Source organism: Epinephelus fuscoguttatus, linkage group LG23, assembly GCF_011397635.1.
Source record: "Epinephelus fuscoguttatus linkage group LG23, E.fuscoguttatus.final_Chr_v1".
Classification (NCBI taxonomy): Eukaryota; Metazoa; Chordata; class Actinopteri; order Perciformes; family Serranidae; genus Epinephelus; species Epinephelus fuscoguttatus.
The window spans coordinates 15,957,178-15,970,664 of record NC_064774.1 but is presented as its reverse complement, the minus strand read 5'-3'; the positions used below and the strand labels follow the sequence as shown (position 1 = coordinate 15,970,664).

The 13,487-nt window shown below is 43.2% G+C and overlaps 2 protein-coding genes and 1 long non-coding RNA gene across 8 annotated transcripts in view; all 3 read left to right on the top strand.

Annotated features, from left to right (window-relative positions):
* LOC125884326 (C-type mannose receptor 2-like) overlaps positions 1–13,487 on the top strand; it is a 138,441-nt gene that overhangs the window by 11,735 nt on the left and 113,219 nt on the right. The window lies entirely within an intron of this gene.
* Positions 592–12,899, top strand: LOC125883587 (macrophage mannose receptor 1-like). Of its 6 annotated transcripts, XR_007448573.1 has the most exons (6): positions 592–659; positions 1,545–1,614; positions 1,848–2,237; positions 5,254–5,598; positions 5,710–6,286; positions 12,565–12,892. XR_007448573.1 is itself a non-coding variant. In XM_049567996.1 (5 exons), the coding sequence occupies exons 2-5, from the start codon at positions 1,581–1,583 to the stop codon at positions 12,053–12,055; spliced, it is 837 nt and encodes a 278-aa protein (XP_049423953.1). In that variant the 5' UTR covers positions 592–659; positions 1,545–1,580; the 3' UTR covers positions 12,056–12,899. The 6 variants fall into 6 exon arrangements, 5 of the variants coding, with proteins under 5 accessions (XP_049423953.1, XP_049423955.1, XP_049423952.1 ...); XM_049567996.1 differs by lacking the exons at positions 5,254–5,598; positions 5,710–6,286 and adding an exon at positions 11,532–11,876 and having other exon boundaries at positions 11,988–12,899; XM_049567998.1 differs by lacking the exon at positions 5,710–6,286 and having other exon boundaries at positions 5,254–5,595; positions 11,988–12,897.
* On the top strand, positions 9,086–10,824 carry LOC125883591 (uncharacterized). Its single transcript, XR_007448574.1, has 3 exons — positions 9,086–9,149; positions 10,379–10,448; positions 10,685–10,824. It is a non-coding gene; the product is annotated as an uncharacterized LOC125883591 (long non-coding RNA).

Here is a 13,487-nt window from a genome sequence, read left to right as displayed (position 1 = left end):
AGGAATCCTGACCTGGAGAAGCTTTCTGCAATCTGCAATCCTCACTGCTAGACACCACTAAATCCCCCTAAGTCTTACACACTGTTCCTTTAAGCTGAGTTTGACACCACAAACCTGTTTAAACACATACAAATTAAATTACTGTTGAAGCAAATAACTGAGAAACATGCATTTCCAGAATTTACAGTCAGTACAAGTAGTACCAGTACAAATATACTGTACAGGCTAACCTAAAGACTTATTTATTGTCGTATTAATGGACTTTAGTTTCACTGTAAACTGATGGCATTGTTGACTTTGCCTGTGAGTGTGAATGAAAAGAAACAGAATAACAACAAAAATATGTTCAAATCATTGCTGGCAGTTTATTCTCCTTATTAGTGGATATTTAGGTATGACACCTTGTTTTCTGCTCGTTGGACAGAAAACAGGAAAGTGTGTTCCTCTTTTTATTTCCCACTGCATCATGTAAATGTGTTCTTGTTATCAATAGATCCTTTCTGGACTTTGGACATTTTTGACCTGAGTATTTCAATATTCAAATGCTGACGTCAGGTGAAGTCAGCTCAAAGAGAGCATCTACCTGGGGGACATTTTAGTCTTCATCAACACACAAGGAGAGACACCAGAGTGAAGCAGCTGAGAGGAGGACAGAAGATGTAAGTTATGATTCTGTTGTGTCACTTTGATATATTATTTATTGTGTGTGTGCAGAGGTGGACAGAACAGTAATGTCTTTTTTTCAGTATATATTTCACATCATTTCAAATCAAATCAGATTTGCACTTTGTCTTTTTGTATTTGCCAGATTTAGCAAACAGCTCAGCTCATTTGTGACATGTTTTATAATCACAGTTTATCATTTTAAAGTTTTAATTTCAAGTTCAGCGTGTTTTACAAAGAGTGGACACAATAACAAGAACACCTGACATTATAATGCAAAGAAATCCAACAATGCTTCAATACTGTGAAGCTTTGTGAGGCCAGTGGACGTCTTCTTGCCCTGGGTTTTACCTCTCAGGCTCAGGATTTGGTTTATGGAGCTTTTTTTTGGGATGCATGCAGCCTGCTCTGCAGACTCAGGGCTGAGAAAACACTACGTATCTTCTTCTGCATGCTTTTGGGTGTTAAATCTATATATTGAAGAAACAGTAAACAATTTAATTCTGCATTATCCTCTATTTTGTTTCTCATTCTGGTTAAAGAACCCGTGACATCATTGTGTCTCACCCACTCCTGAAACACAATATGTTTTTGATAGTAGCAGCGTTAGAATTACATTATTTGTGTTTTATTGAAAGAAGAAATTTTCATGAGCTGGAAAACAGTGACAGTTTGACAGTGTGAGTCTGTTCATGCAGGTTTCATCCTAATTTGCATATTAGCTGCTAAACATCATTCTGCTTCCTCATAAACTGGAGGGGGTGGTGACCTTTGTTTGTGTGTGTATTTCTTGTTTTTAATGGACATACAGTTAAGAGTTAAAATGTTTATTTTTTATTTTACTGACAATATTTGTTAAATCCATTGTGTTTGGTTCACAGCACACTGAAATATCAGTTTCATCTAACAGAGCAAAGATGCAGTGGAGTCTGTTTCTGCTCCTTCTGATGGGTAAGTGGATCATCTTATCACATATACAGCAGTGCTGCTGCTGCTGCTGCTGCTGCTGCTGCCATGAAATGATTTCACTTAAAGCTCATTCTTATCATGAAATAAAGAGCAAATCATCCAGAAACTCAGAAATCTAAGTGAATAAAGAGGCGTGGAGTAAGTAGTAGGTGTGTACTCATGATGTTGATTTAATGCTGTCTGCTCCATCACTGCAGTATTTCCTCTGTTATTAGGTCAGTGTTCCTTCTTCATGTGTCACCTCCATGAGTACCACTTTGTTGAAGAGAAGAAGAACTGGACTGAAGCCCAGCAGTACTGCAGAGAGCATCACACTGACCTGGCCACAGTGTCTGACATGACAGACATGGAGAGACTCCGTGACTCTGCACAGAATCAAGATGGAGCCTGGATTGGGCTTTACAGCGACCCTGAAAGAAATAAGAGAGGGATGTGGCACTGGCAGTGGTCTCTGCCAGGGCTGGAGTCCAGGTATAGGGAGAGCAGATGGCATAAAGGACAGCCGAATAATTACCGTTCTACAAATGAGAAATGTGTGCTGATGGACAATCACACATGGAAGGATGTCCGTTGTTGTAGTTATCATAAATGTATCTGCTATGATGGTGAGAATATGTAACTAATAATGTTATTATGTGTATACAGCAGATCATCCTGTCTAACAATAGTTTTCGTTGACATATACCTCCTCTTTTTGTGTGGGATTAAGTAGAAACTTGGCTGATAAGGTTAAAATATTATATATTTAAAAGTCAACTAGTGTGATTTTATTTATTGTTTTTTTATTTACTTTTAAGTAACATTACTGGTAAGTGTGGTGATAAAATGTCTCTTTCTCTACATGCAGAAATGAATTCTAATCCAGTCCTACTTTTAATGATGTGATCCACCTTATTATATCACACACACTTACTCGTACTCGTACTCGTCGTCCTCCGCTTATCCTCCACGGGAACCCCGAGGCGTTCCCAGGCCAGCCGGGTGATGTAATCCCTCCAGCGTGTTCTGGGGCGGCCCTGAGGTCTCCTCCCGGTTGGACATGCCCGAAACACCTCCCAAGGGAGGCGTCCGGAAGGCATCCTTACCAGATGACCGAACCACCTCAACTGGCTCCTCTCGATGTGGAGGAGCAGCGGCTCTACTCCGAGTCCCTCCCGGATGTCTGAGCTCCTCGCCCTATCCCTAAGGCTGAGCCCAGCCACCCTGCGGAGGAAACTCATTTCAGCCGCTTGTATTCGCGATCTCATTCTTTCGGTCACTACCCAGAGCTCGTGACCATAGGTGAGGGTTGGAACGTAGATCGACCAGTAAATCGAGAGCTTCGCTTTCTGGCTAAGCTCCCTCTTCACCACAACAGACCGGTTAAGCACCTGCATCACTGCTGACGCCGCCCCAATCCGCCTGTCAATCTCCCGCTCCATCCTACCCTCACTCGTGAACAAGACCCCAAGATACTTAAACTCCTCCACCTGAGGAAGGACCTCCCCCCGACCTGGAGTGGGCAATCCACCCTTTTCCGGCTGAGGACCATGGCCTCAGACTTGGAGGTGCTGATTCTCATCCCAGCCGCTTCACACTCGGCTGCGAACCGCCCCAGCGAGAGCTGGAGGTCACTATTCGATGGAGCTAGGAGGACCACGTCATCCACAAAAAGCAGGGACGAGATCCTCCCGTCACCGAACCTGACACCCTCCACCACTCGACTGCGCCTAGAAATTCTGTCCATAAAAGTTATGAACAGAACCAGTGACAAAGGGCAGCCCTGGCGGAGTCCAACCCTCACCAGGAACAGGTCCGACTTACTGCCAGCCACGCGAACCAGACTCATGCTCCTTCGGTACAGGGACTGGATGGCCCTTAGCAAGGGACCACCAACCCCATACTCCCGGAGCACCGCCCACAGGATGCCCCTGGGGACACGGTCGTAAGCCTTCTCCAAATCCACAAAACACATGTGGACTGGTTGGGCAAACTCCCATGCCCCCTCCAGCACACTGGCGAGGGTAAAGAGCTGGTCCACGGTTCCGCGTCCAGGACGAAAACCACATTGCTCCTCCTCAATCTGAGGTTCAACTATCGACCGGACCCTCTTCTCCAGCACCCTGGAGTAGACCTTACCGGGTAGGCTGAGGAGTGTGATCCCCCTGTAGTTGGAACACACCCTCTGGTCCCCCGTCTTGAAAATGGGGACCACCACCCCGGTCTGCCACTCCAGAGGCACTGCTCCCGATGTCCACGCAATGTTGCAGAGGCGTGTCAGCCAGGACAGCCCTACAACATCCAGAGCCTTGAGATATCCAGGACGAATCTCATCCACCCCCGGGGCTCCGCCGCTTCGGAGTTGTTTCACTACCTCAGCAACTTCTGCCCCAGAAATTGGACGACCCGCCCCCGAGACCCTCGTCTCTGTTTCCTCACTGGAATACATGTTGGTGGGATTGAGGAGCTCCTCAAAGTATTCCTTCCACCGCCTGACAATGTCCCCAGTTGACGTCAGCAGCTCCCCGCCCCCACTGTAAACAGTGTGAGCAAGTTGCCGCCTTCCCCCCCCGAGGTGTCGGACGGTTTGCCAGAACCTCTTTGGAGCCGATTGATAGTCTTCCTCCATGGCCTCACCGAACTCCTCCCAAGCCCAAGTTTTTGTCTCAACAACTGCCGCCGCTGCGCTCCACTTGGCCTGCCGGTACCTGTCAGCTGCTTCCGGAGACCCACAGACCAACCATGCCCTGTAGGTCTCCTTCTTCAGCCTGACGGCTCCCCTCACCTCTGGTGTCCACCAGCGGGTTCGGGGATTACCGCCGCGACTGGCCCCAGCAGCCTTGCGGCCACAGCTCGCAACCGCCGCCTCGACAATGGCAGAGTGGAACAAGGCCCATTCGGACTCAATGTCCCCCTCTGCCCTCGGGACGCGGTCGAAGCTCTCCCGGAGGTGGGAGTTGAAGATCATCTGGACAGGTTCTTCCGCCAGGCGTTCCCAGCAGACCCTCACTGTTCGTTTGGGCCTGCCAGGTCCGCGCGGCGTCTTCCCCCACCATCTGATCCAACTCACCACCAGGTGGTGATCAGTTGACAGCTCTGCTCCTCTCTTCACCCGAGTGTCCAGAACATATGGCCGCAGGTCAAATGATACGACTACAAAGTCGATCATTGACCTGCAACCTAGGCTGTCCTGGTGCCACATGCACCGATGGACATCCTTATGTTTGAACATGGTGTTAGTTATGGCCAAACTGCGACCCGCACAGAAGTCCAATAACTGAACACCACTCGGGTTCAGATCAGGCAGGCCGTTCCTCCCAATCACGCCCCTCCAGGTCCCGCTGTCATTGCCCACGTGAGCGTTGAAGTCCCCCAGCAGAACAATGGAGTCCCCGGTTGGGGCACTGTCCAGCACCCGTCCCAGGGACTCCAAAAAGGGTGGGTACTCTGAACTGTTGTTCGGTGCATAAGCACAGACAACAGTCAGGACCTTGATCTTGTAAACATGTGAACCTGCAGTGGATTCATTTTAATTTATCTCACGTTATTGTTTCACCTGTTTAAATAAGAAAAAAGGATTTTTATGAGATGAAATAACTTGTAAACAGTGTGTGTTTCTTCGTTTGTCTGTTTATCCCACAGAAAGGAGGCAATCCAACAAGAGATTCCATCTGATTGAAGACAAGATGAGCTGGCCACAGGCTCAGAACTACTGCAGAGAACATCACACTGACCTGGTCAGTGGAGACCAACAGTTAGAGGACAACGAATTCAAGAGAGAGTATAAGTCAAACAAGTACGTGTGGATCGGCCTGTTCAGAGACTCCTGGAGGTGGTCAGATGGGAGCAGTTTCTCTTTCAGATACAGGGGTCCACAGTTTAACGATGACTCAGGCAGTGAGAGATGTGCTGTGACCATGCTGAATGATGGAGGCAGATGGAGGGATGAAAACTGTGATGAGAAAAAACCCTTCTTCTGCTATGGTGGTGAATATTTTAAAGATAATATAACACATGTGATAAAATATATTTACATAAAGTAATGTTACAGCTGTTATTTACACTGGCCTGTGTTTGTCTCCATTTCTTCCATGACAGATAAAGTGATCCCGACCAATGAGAGCGAGACCTCAGAGGACGCCTTATATTACTGCGGAGAGAACTAACCAACCCTGATGAGCAGCAATGGGTCCAAGAGAAAGCCAAGAAGGCCAACAGGCCCTACGTCTGGCTGGAGGAGAACTTAAGTGGTTCAAAAAGAATGACAATGAGAAGTTTAATTTCATCTGTTCTACGTGCCAAACCCTCTATACTCACTGTTAGCAGGCCATTGATTCATTTACTCACTTTGTTTGCAGTGCTGTGTTACTTTTGGAAACATTTACACTATAAGATGTGTTTGTTGAACAGCATTCTGGGACATGTAGTAATCCCAACCTGAGGGGGAGAGATGTGAAATCACCAGCAGACTTTTTAACAGCAGATTTAAATAGAGAGAAAGTAGCTACATTGAAGTCAGTCTCAAAGCAGCATCAAATTACTGAGGATGTGACCCTGTGATGGGTTTTTCTGTCTCTTTATTCTGATTCAACAACACCTGAGTTATCAATATTTGTCATTTTCTGAGCTTGTTGTTGTTATATTTTATTTCTCTATCTTTAATTCATCTTTTGAGGTTGTATTTAGTTTTCTGTATAATTCACAGTGTGTATGGTCGACATCTTTATGGTAGGAACTGGAATGAATACACCAGTCTACAGTGTACTGGTTTGATTTTGCTCTCATGTATTGAAATATGGAACATTTTACTGTCTTTATTTAGGTTTTGAGAAGTGATGGCCAAATGAAGCCTCATGAACCACTGTCTTTATTTTCTGAAGCCACCAGATGGCGCCGTCTGTTCAACAAAGGTTTGAACATTGCAAGTCCTTCAGCCTTTATCTTTAAACCAAGATCGCCATATGGTGGGGTCAGAAAATAAAGAAATTGGTCCATGAGGCTTCATTTGGCCATCACTAGTTTTGATCTAGTTGGTTTTATTATGTAAAATCTTTGTTTTTAATAATCACGTTTTTGGAGTTTTGTGTAAACAGAGAATTGTTTTCTCTGAGCTTGAATAAACTGTTCAAAGACAGAGTGGTCCTCTCTTCTTTTTCTTCTTTTCACTAAAACGAAAGCTTATTCAATCCAAGCTTTTTATTCTTTAACTCCGTTCATTTGGCAAGTGTGTAATGAGTCACTCCATGAAAATCAGTGCCTTTTCAGCTTTGAAAACTTCAAATTTAAATCAAAATAAAATATGATTGCTATTTTTTAAGGAGCCAGGGGATTAAAAACAGTTTAAAGTTACAAGAAATTGTATTGTGCCATCTCAGGCTGTGGAATTTAATATTTTATGACTGTTTTTCTCCTTAATGTTTTAATAGTTGTGTCGAACATGTCACTGACCTAAGTATTACTATATCTAATATTCCTAATTAGACATATTTTTCATTCAGATCATCAAGTGCACCCTAATTTTGCACGTCTATTAAGAACAAAGATCATTAAGATAGTTTAAATTATAAACTACACACATGACAAAGTAACAACAGCAGAGCTCTCTGGGTTGATCTCAGTCTCTGGCGAACTGGGTAAGTGGCGTTTGTTTCATCTCCAAGGTAACGGATATGAAAGCAAGAAGGTCAAAGTTCAAGGTATAATCTTATGAGACAGTAGTGTGTCCTGACTGTGTGCATGCTGCATGCAACAGCACAGACTTTTAAATGGCAGCTGCAGCACCTTGTAAAAGTAAAAAGAAAGGCACCCTGTGAGAGTGAACGCGCCCCGGCTGATGGCAGTGGCAGGACAGGGGTGACTGCAGGGCAGGAGGAAGTGGCTGCATGTGGAGGTGTGCAAGTCTGAGGGCATCTGGTGGACAGGTAGAGAATGGCAGTGAAGGGGGATGGGTTCACATGATCACAACATCAAGTCTTTACGCACCGCAGGCCCAAACTGCATGACGTCATATTTGTTTAATTAAATCAGCAGAGACGCGACGTGGGAGATGTAAACATTATTTCAGATTGAGTTTTAGTTTAATAAGACCTGCCCACATTAGACTGCCTGTATTAAGATGTTTAATAGTGCTTTAATGTCACAGCAGAGGCAAAGAATGCCGAGGCTCAGGGCACACACAGTCGTTACCTGGCTGTCCATGACGTCAGATGAGGGAGACGTGATGCTGCTCTGCAGGGTGCTTGAGTTGCGCGCGGCTGTCACAAGGGACGCTGAAGAGGGAGGAGCAGGGGCTCGAGTCAGCTGCTGTTGTCAGGCAAACAGCTCACTTTTAATTGACAGGTGATGCAGAGGGACACATTTAAAAAGTTAAATTAGAACAAACATGTCTTGCAAAAACTTTAGGGGGATATATTGGCAGATATGCAATATAATAAGATGTTTTCTTTAGTCTGTAATCACCTGAAAATAAGAATGTTTCACGCGTGTTTTCGTAGCCTTAGAATTCTATCTACACAGGGAGCGGGTCCTCGACTACAAAGATCACCATGATCACAGTCATTGACATTTTAGCAGCCCTTCTGTGACGAGCTGCTTCAGAAAAACATGGTTTTCTAATGTGAAACTGCTTTAATCAGGGTTTTTACCGCTTTTAATCACCTGGTCCGTTTGATTTGGAGAGGAGGAGACCTCTGTACACTCTGTAAGGGTGTTTTCACACCTAACAGCCCTCTAAGTGGACTCAGAGCTGTGACTCAGCATTTTTTTGCACATAATGTGAACACTGCAAGAGGACTCAGACCCCCCTGAAGTGAACCAGAGTATGCCTTGTGCCATTTGAGCACAAAGAACTCCAGGTGTTGCTCTTTGCCATTGTGTTTAGCCCTCTAGATCACATGCTGTTGACCTGGGACGCTTGAAAAAACAGACGAAACCACGTCCACCTGTAATGCTTGCAAGGATACAGGATGAGGAGTAGTTTGGTCCACGGACGATACTGCACGTCTCCAGATGTGGAATGTAGAATACATCACACAGCAACAGTGTGCAGCACAGAAACACTAAGGTTTTCCTCCAGTGTTAAGTCCAGGGAGGTGGTCTGAGTACGGTTCACTTCAGGGGGGTCTGAGTCCTCTTGGAGTGTTCACATATGCACAAAAAATGCTGAGTCACCACTCTGAGTGCACTTACAGGGCTGAAAAGGACATATACTGACATATACTGATATACTGTACAGGCTAACCTAAGGACTTATTTACTGTCGTATGAATGGACTTTAGTTTCACTGTAAACTGATGGCATTGTTGACTTTGCCTGTGAGTGTGAATGAAAAGATCATGCATCATGTAAATGATGTTCTTGTCAACAACAGATCCTTTCTCGACTATGATAAACATCTTGGACTTCAGTATTTTAATATTCAAATGCTGACGTCAGGTGAAGGCGGCTCAAAGAGAGCATCTACCTGGGGGACATTTTAGTCTTCATCAGCACACAAGGAGAGACACCAGAGTGAAGCGGCTGAGAGGACGACAGAAGATGTAAGTTATGATTCTGTTGTGTCACTTTGATATATTATTTATTGTGTGTGTGCAGAGGTGGACAGAACAGTAATGTCTTTTTTTCAGTATATATTTCTCATCATTTCAAATCAAATCAGATTTGCACTTTGTCTTTTTGTATTTGCCAGATTTAGCAAACAGCTCAGCTCATTTGTGACATGTTTTATAATCACAGTTTATCATTTTAAAGTTTTAATTTCATGCAAAGTTCAGCGTGTTTTACAAAGAGTGGACACAATAACAAGAACACCTGACATTATAATGCAAAGAAATCCAACAATGCTTCAATACTGTGAAGCTTTGTGAGGCCAGTGGACGTCTTCTTGCCCTGGTTTTACCTCTCAGGCTCAGGATTTGGTTTATGGAGCTTTATGCAGCAGACATTACTCTGTGCTGAAAAGACACTACTTTCCCTCCTCTTAGTTAAGCCTTAATATTGTTTTATCTGTGACTACGTGTTATCCTCTTTTTTCTCATTCTGGTTAAAGAACCCGTGACGTCATCGTGTCTCACCCACTCCTGAAACACAAAATGTTTTTGATAGTAGCAGTGTATTGTAAGGTGAATATATGAAAACCAGAGAATAACCACGTTTCTGATAGATTAGGGTGGGGGGTTTGAACCTCGGGGTGGGGGAGCCCTTCTGTGTGGAGCTTGCATGTTCTCCCTGTGTCAGCGTGGGTTTTCTCCAGGTGCTCTGGTTTCCTCCCACAGTCCAAAGACATGCAGGTTAATTGGTGACTCTAAATTGTCCGTAGGTGTGAATGTGAGTGTGAATGGTTGTCTGTCTCTATGTGTCAGCCCTGTGATAGTCTGGTGACCTGTCCAGGGTGCACCCTGCCTCTCACCCAGTGTCAGCTGGGATAGGCTCCAGCCCCCTCCTGACCCCTAACAGGATAAGCAGTTACAGAAAATGAATGAATGTTTGTTATTGGCTCAGCCTGATGCATTACATTATTTGTGTTTTATTCAAATAAGAAATTTTCATGAGCTGACAGTTTCACAGTGTGAGTCTGTTCATGCAGGTTTCATCCTAATTTGCATATTAGCTGCTAGACATCATTCTGCTTCCTCATAAACTGGAGGGGGTGGTGACCTTTGTTTGTGTGTGTATTTCTTGTTTTTAATGGACATACAGTTAAGAGTTAAAATGTTTATTTTTTATTTTACTGACAATATTTGTTAAATCCATTGTGTTTGGTTCACAGCACACTGAAATATCAGTTTCATCTAACAGAGCAAAGATGCAGTGGAGTCTGTTTCTGCTCCTTCTGATGGGTAAGTGGATCATCTTATCACATATACAGCAGTGCTGCTGCTGCTGCTGCTGCTGCTGCTGCTGCCATGAAATGATTTCACTTAAAGCTCATTCTTATCATGAAATAAAGAGCAAATCATCCAGAAACTCAGAAATCTAAGTGAATAAAGAGGCGTGGAGTAAGTAGTAGGTGTGTACTCATGATGTTGATTTAATGCTGTCTGCTCCATCACTGCAGTATTTCCTCTGTTATTAGGTCAGTGTTCCTTCTTCATGTGTCACCTCCATGAGTACCACTTTGTTGAAGAGAAGAAGACCTGGACTGAAGCCCAGCACTACTGCAGAGAGCATCACACTGACCTGGCCACAGTGTCTAACATGACAGACATGGAGAGACTCCGTGACTCTGCACAGAATCAAGATGGAGCCTGGATTGGGCTTTACAGCGACCCTGAAAGAAATGAGAGAGGGACGTGGCACTGGCAGTGGTCTCTGCCAGGGCTGGAGTCCAGGTATAGGGAGCAGATGGCATAAAGGACAGCCGAATAATTACCGTTCTACAAATGAGAAATGTGTGCTGATGGACAATCACACATGGAAGGATGTCCGTTGTTGTAGTTATCATAAATGTATCTGCTATGATGGTGAGAATATGTAACTAATAATGTTATTATGTGTATACAGCAGATCATCCTGTCTAACAATAGTTTTCGTTGACATATACCTCCTCTTTTTGTGTGGGATTAAGTAGAAACTTGGCTGATAAGGTTAAAAAATTAGATATTTAAAAGTCAACTAGTGTGATTTTATTTATTGTTTTTTATTTATTTACTTTTAAGTAACATTACTGGTAAGTGTGGTGATAAAATGTCTCTTTCTCTACATGCAGAAATGAATTCTAATCCAGTCCTACTTTTAATGATGTGATCCACCTTATTATATCACACACACTTTGATCTTGTAAACATGTGAACCTGCAGTGGATTCATTTTAATTTATCTCACGTTATTGTTTCACCTGTTTAAATAAGAAAAAAGGATTTTTATGAGATGAAATAACTTGTAAACAGTGTGTGTTTCTTAGTTTGTCTGTTTATCCCACAGAAAGGAGGCAATCCAACAAGACATTCCATCTGATTGAAGACAAGATGAGCTGGCCACAGGCTCAGAGCTACTGCAGAGAACATCACACTGACCTGGTCAGTGGAGACCAACAGTTAGAGGACGACGAATTCAACGATGAGTATAAGTCAAACAAGTACGTGTGGATCGGCCTGTTCAGAGACTCCTGGAGGTGGTCAGATGGGAGCAGTTTCTCTTTCAGATACAGGGGTCCACAGTTTTACGATGACTCAGGCAGTGAGAGATGTGCTGTGACCATGCTGAATGATGGAGGCAGATGGAGGGATGAAGACTGTGATGAGCAAAAACCCTTCTTCTGCTATGGCGGTGAATATTTTAAAGATAATATAACACATGTGATAAAATATATTTACATAAAGTAATGTTACAGCTGTTATTTACACTGGCCTGTGTTTGTCTCCATTTCTTCCATGACAGATAAAGTGATCCCGACCGATGAGAGCGAGACCTCAGAGGACGCCTTATATTACTGCGGAGGGAACTAACCAACCCTGACGAGCAGCAATGGGTCCAAGAGAAAGCCAAGAAGGCCAACAGGCCCTACGTCTGGCTGGAGGAGAACTTAAGTGGTTCAAAAAGAATGACAATGAGAAGTTTAATTTCATCTGTTCTACGTGCCAAACCCTCTATACTCACTGTTAGCAGGCCTTTGATTCATTTACTCACTTTGTTTGCAGTGCTGTGTTACTTTTGGAAACATTTACACTATAAGATGTGTTTGTTGAACGGCATTCTGGGACATGTAGTAATCCCAACCTGAGGGGGAGAGATGTGAAATCACCAGCAGACTTTTTAACAGCAGATTTAAATAGAGAGAAAGTAGCTACATTGAAGTCAGTTTCAAAGCAGCATCAGATTACTGAGGATGTGACCCTGTGATGGGTTTTTCTGTCTCTTTATTCTGATTCAACAACACCTGAGTTATCAATATTTGTCATTTTCTGAGCTTGTTGTTGTTATATTTTATTTCTCTATCTTTAATTCATCTTCTGAGGTTGTATTTAGTTTTCTGTATAATTCACAGTGTGTATGGTCGACATCTTTATGGTAGGAACTGGAATGAATACACCAGCAGATTTAAATTGAGAGAAAGTCGCTACATTGAAGTCAGTTTCAAAGCAGCATCAGATTACTGAGGATGTGACCCTGTAAGTAGTGATGGCCAAATGAGGCCTCATGAACCACTGTCTTTATTTTCTGAAGCCACCAGATGGCGCCGTCTGTTCAACAAAGGTTTGAAAGCACACTTCATTGCAAGTCCTTCAGCCTTTATCTTTAAACCAAGAGCGCCATGTGGTGGGGTCAGAAAATAAAGAAAGTGGTCCATGAGGCTTCATCTGGCCGTCACTAGTTTTGATCTAGTTGGTATTCTTATGTAAAATCTTTGTTTTTAATAATCACGTTTTTGGAGTTTTGTGTAAACGGAGAATTGTTTTCTCTGAGCTTGAATAAACTGTTCAAAGACAGAGTGGTCCTCTCTTCTTTTTCTTCTTTTCACTAAAACTAAAGCTTATTCAACTCCAGCTTTTTATTCTTGAACTCCGTTCATTTGGCAAGTGTGTAATGAGTCACTCCATGAAAATCAGTGCCTTTTCAGCTTTGAAAACTTCAAATTTAAATCAAAATAAAATATGATTGCTATTTTTTAAGTAGCCAGGGGATTAAAAACAGTTTAAAGTTACAAGAAATTGTATTGTGCCATCTCAGGCTGTGGAATTTAATATTTTATGACTGTTTTTCTCATTAATGTTTTAATAGTTGTGTCGAACATGTCACTGACCTAAGTATTACTATATCTAATATTCCTAATTAGACATATTTTTCATTCAGATCATCAAGTGCACCCTAATTTTGCACGTCTATTAAGAACAAAGATCATTAAGATAGTTTAAATTATAAACTACACACATGACAAAG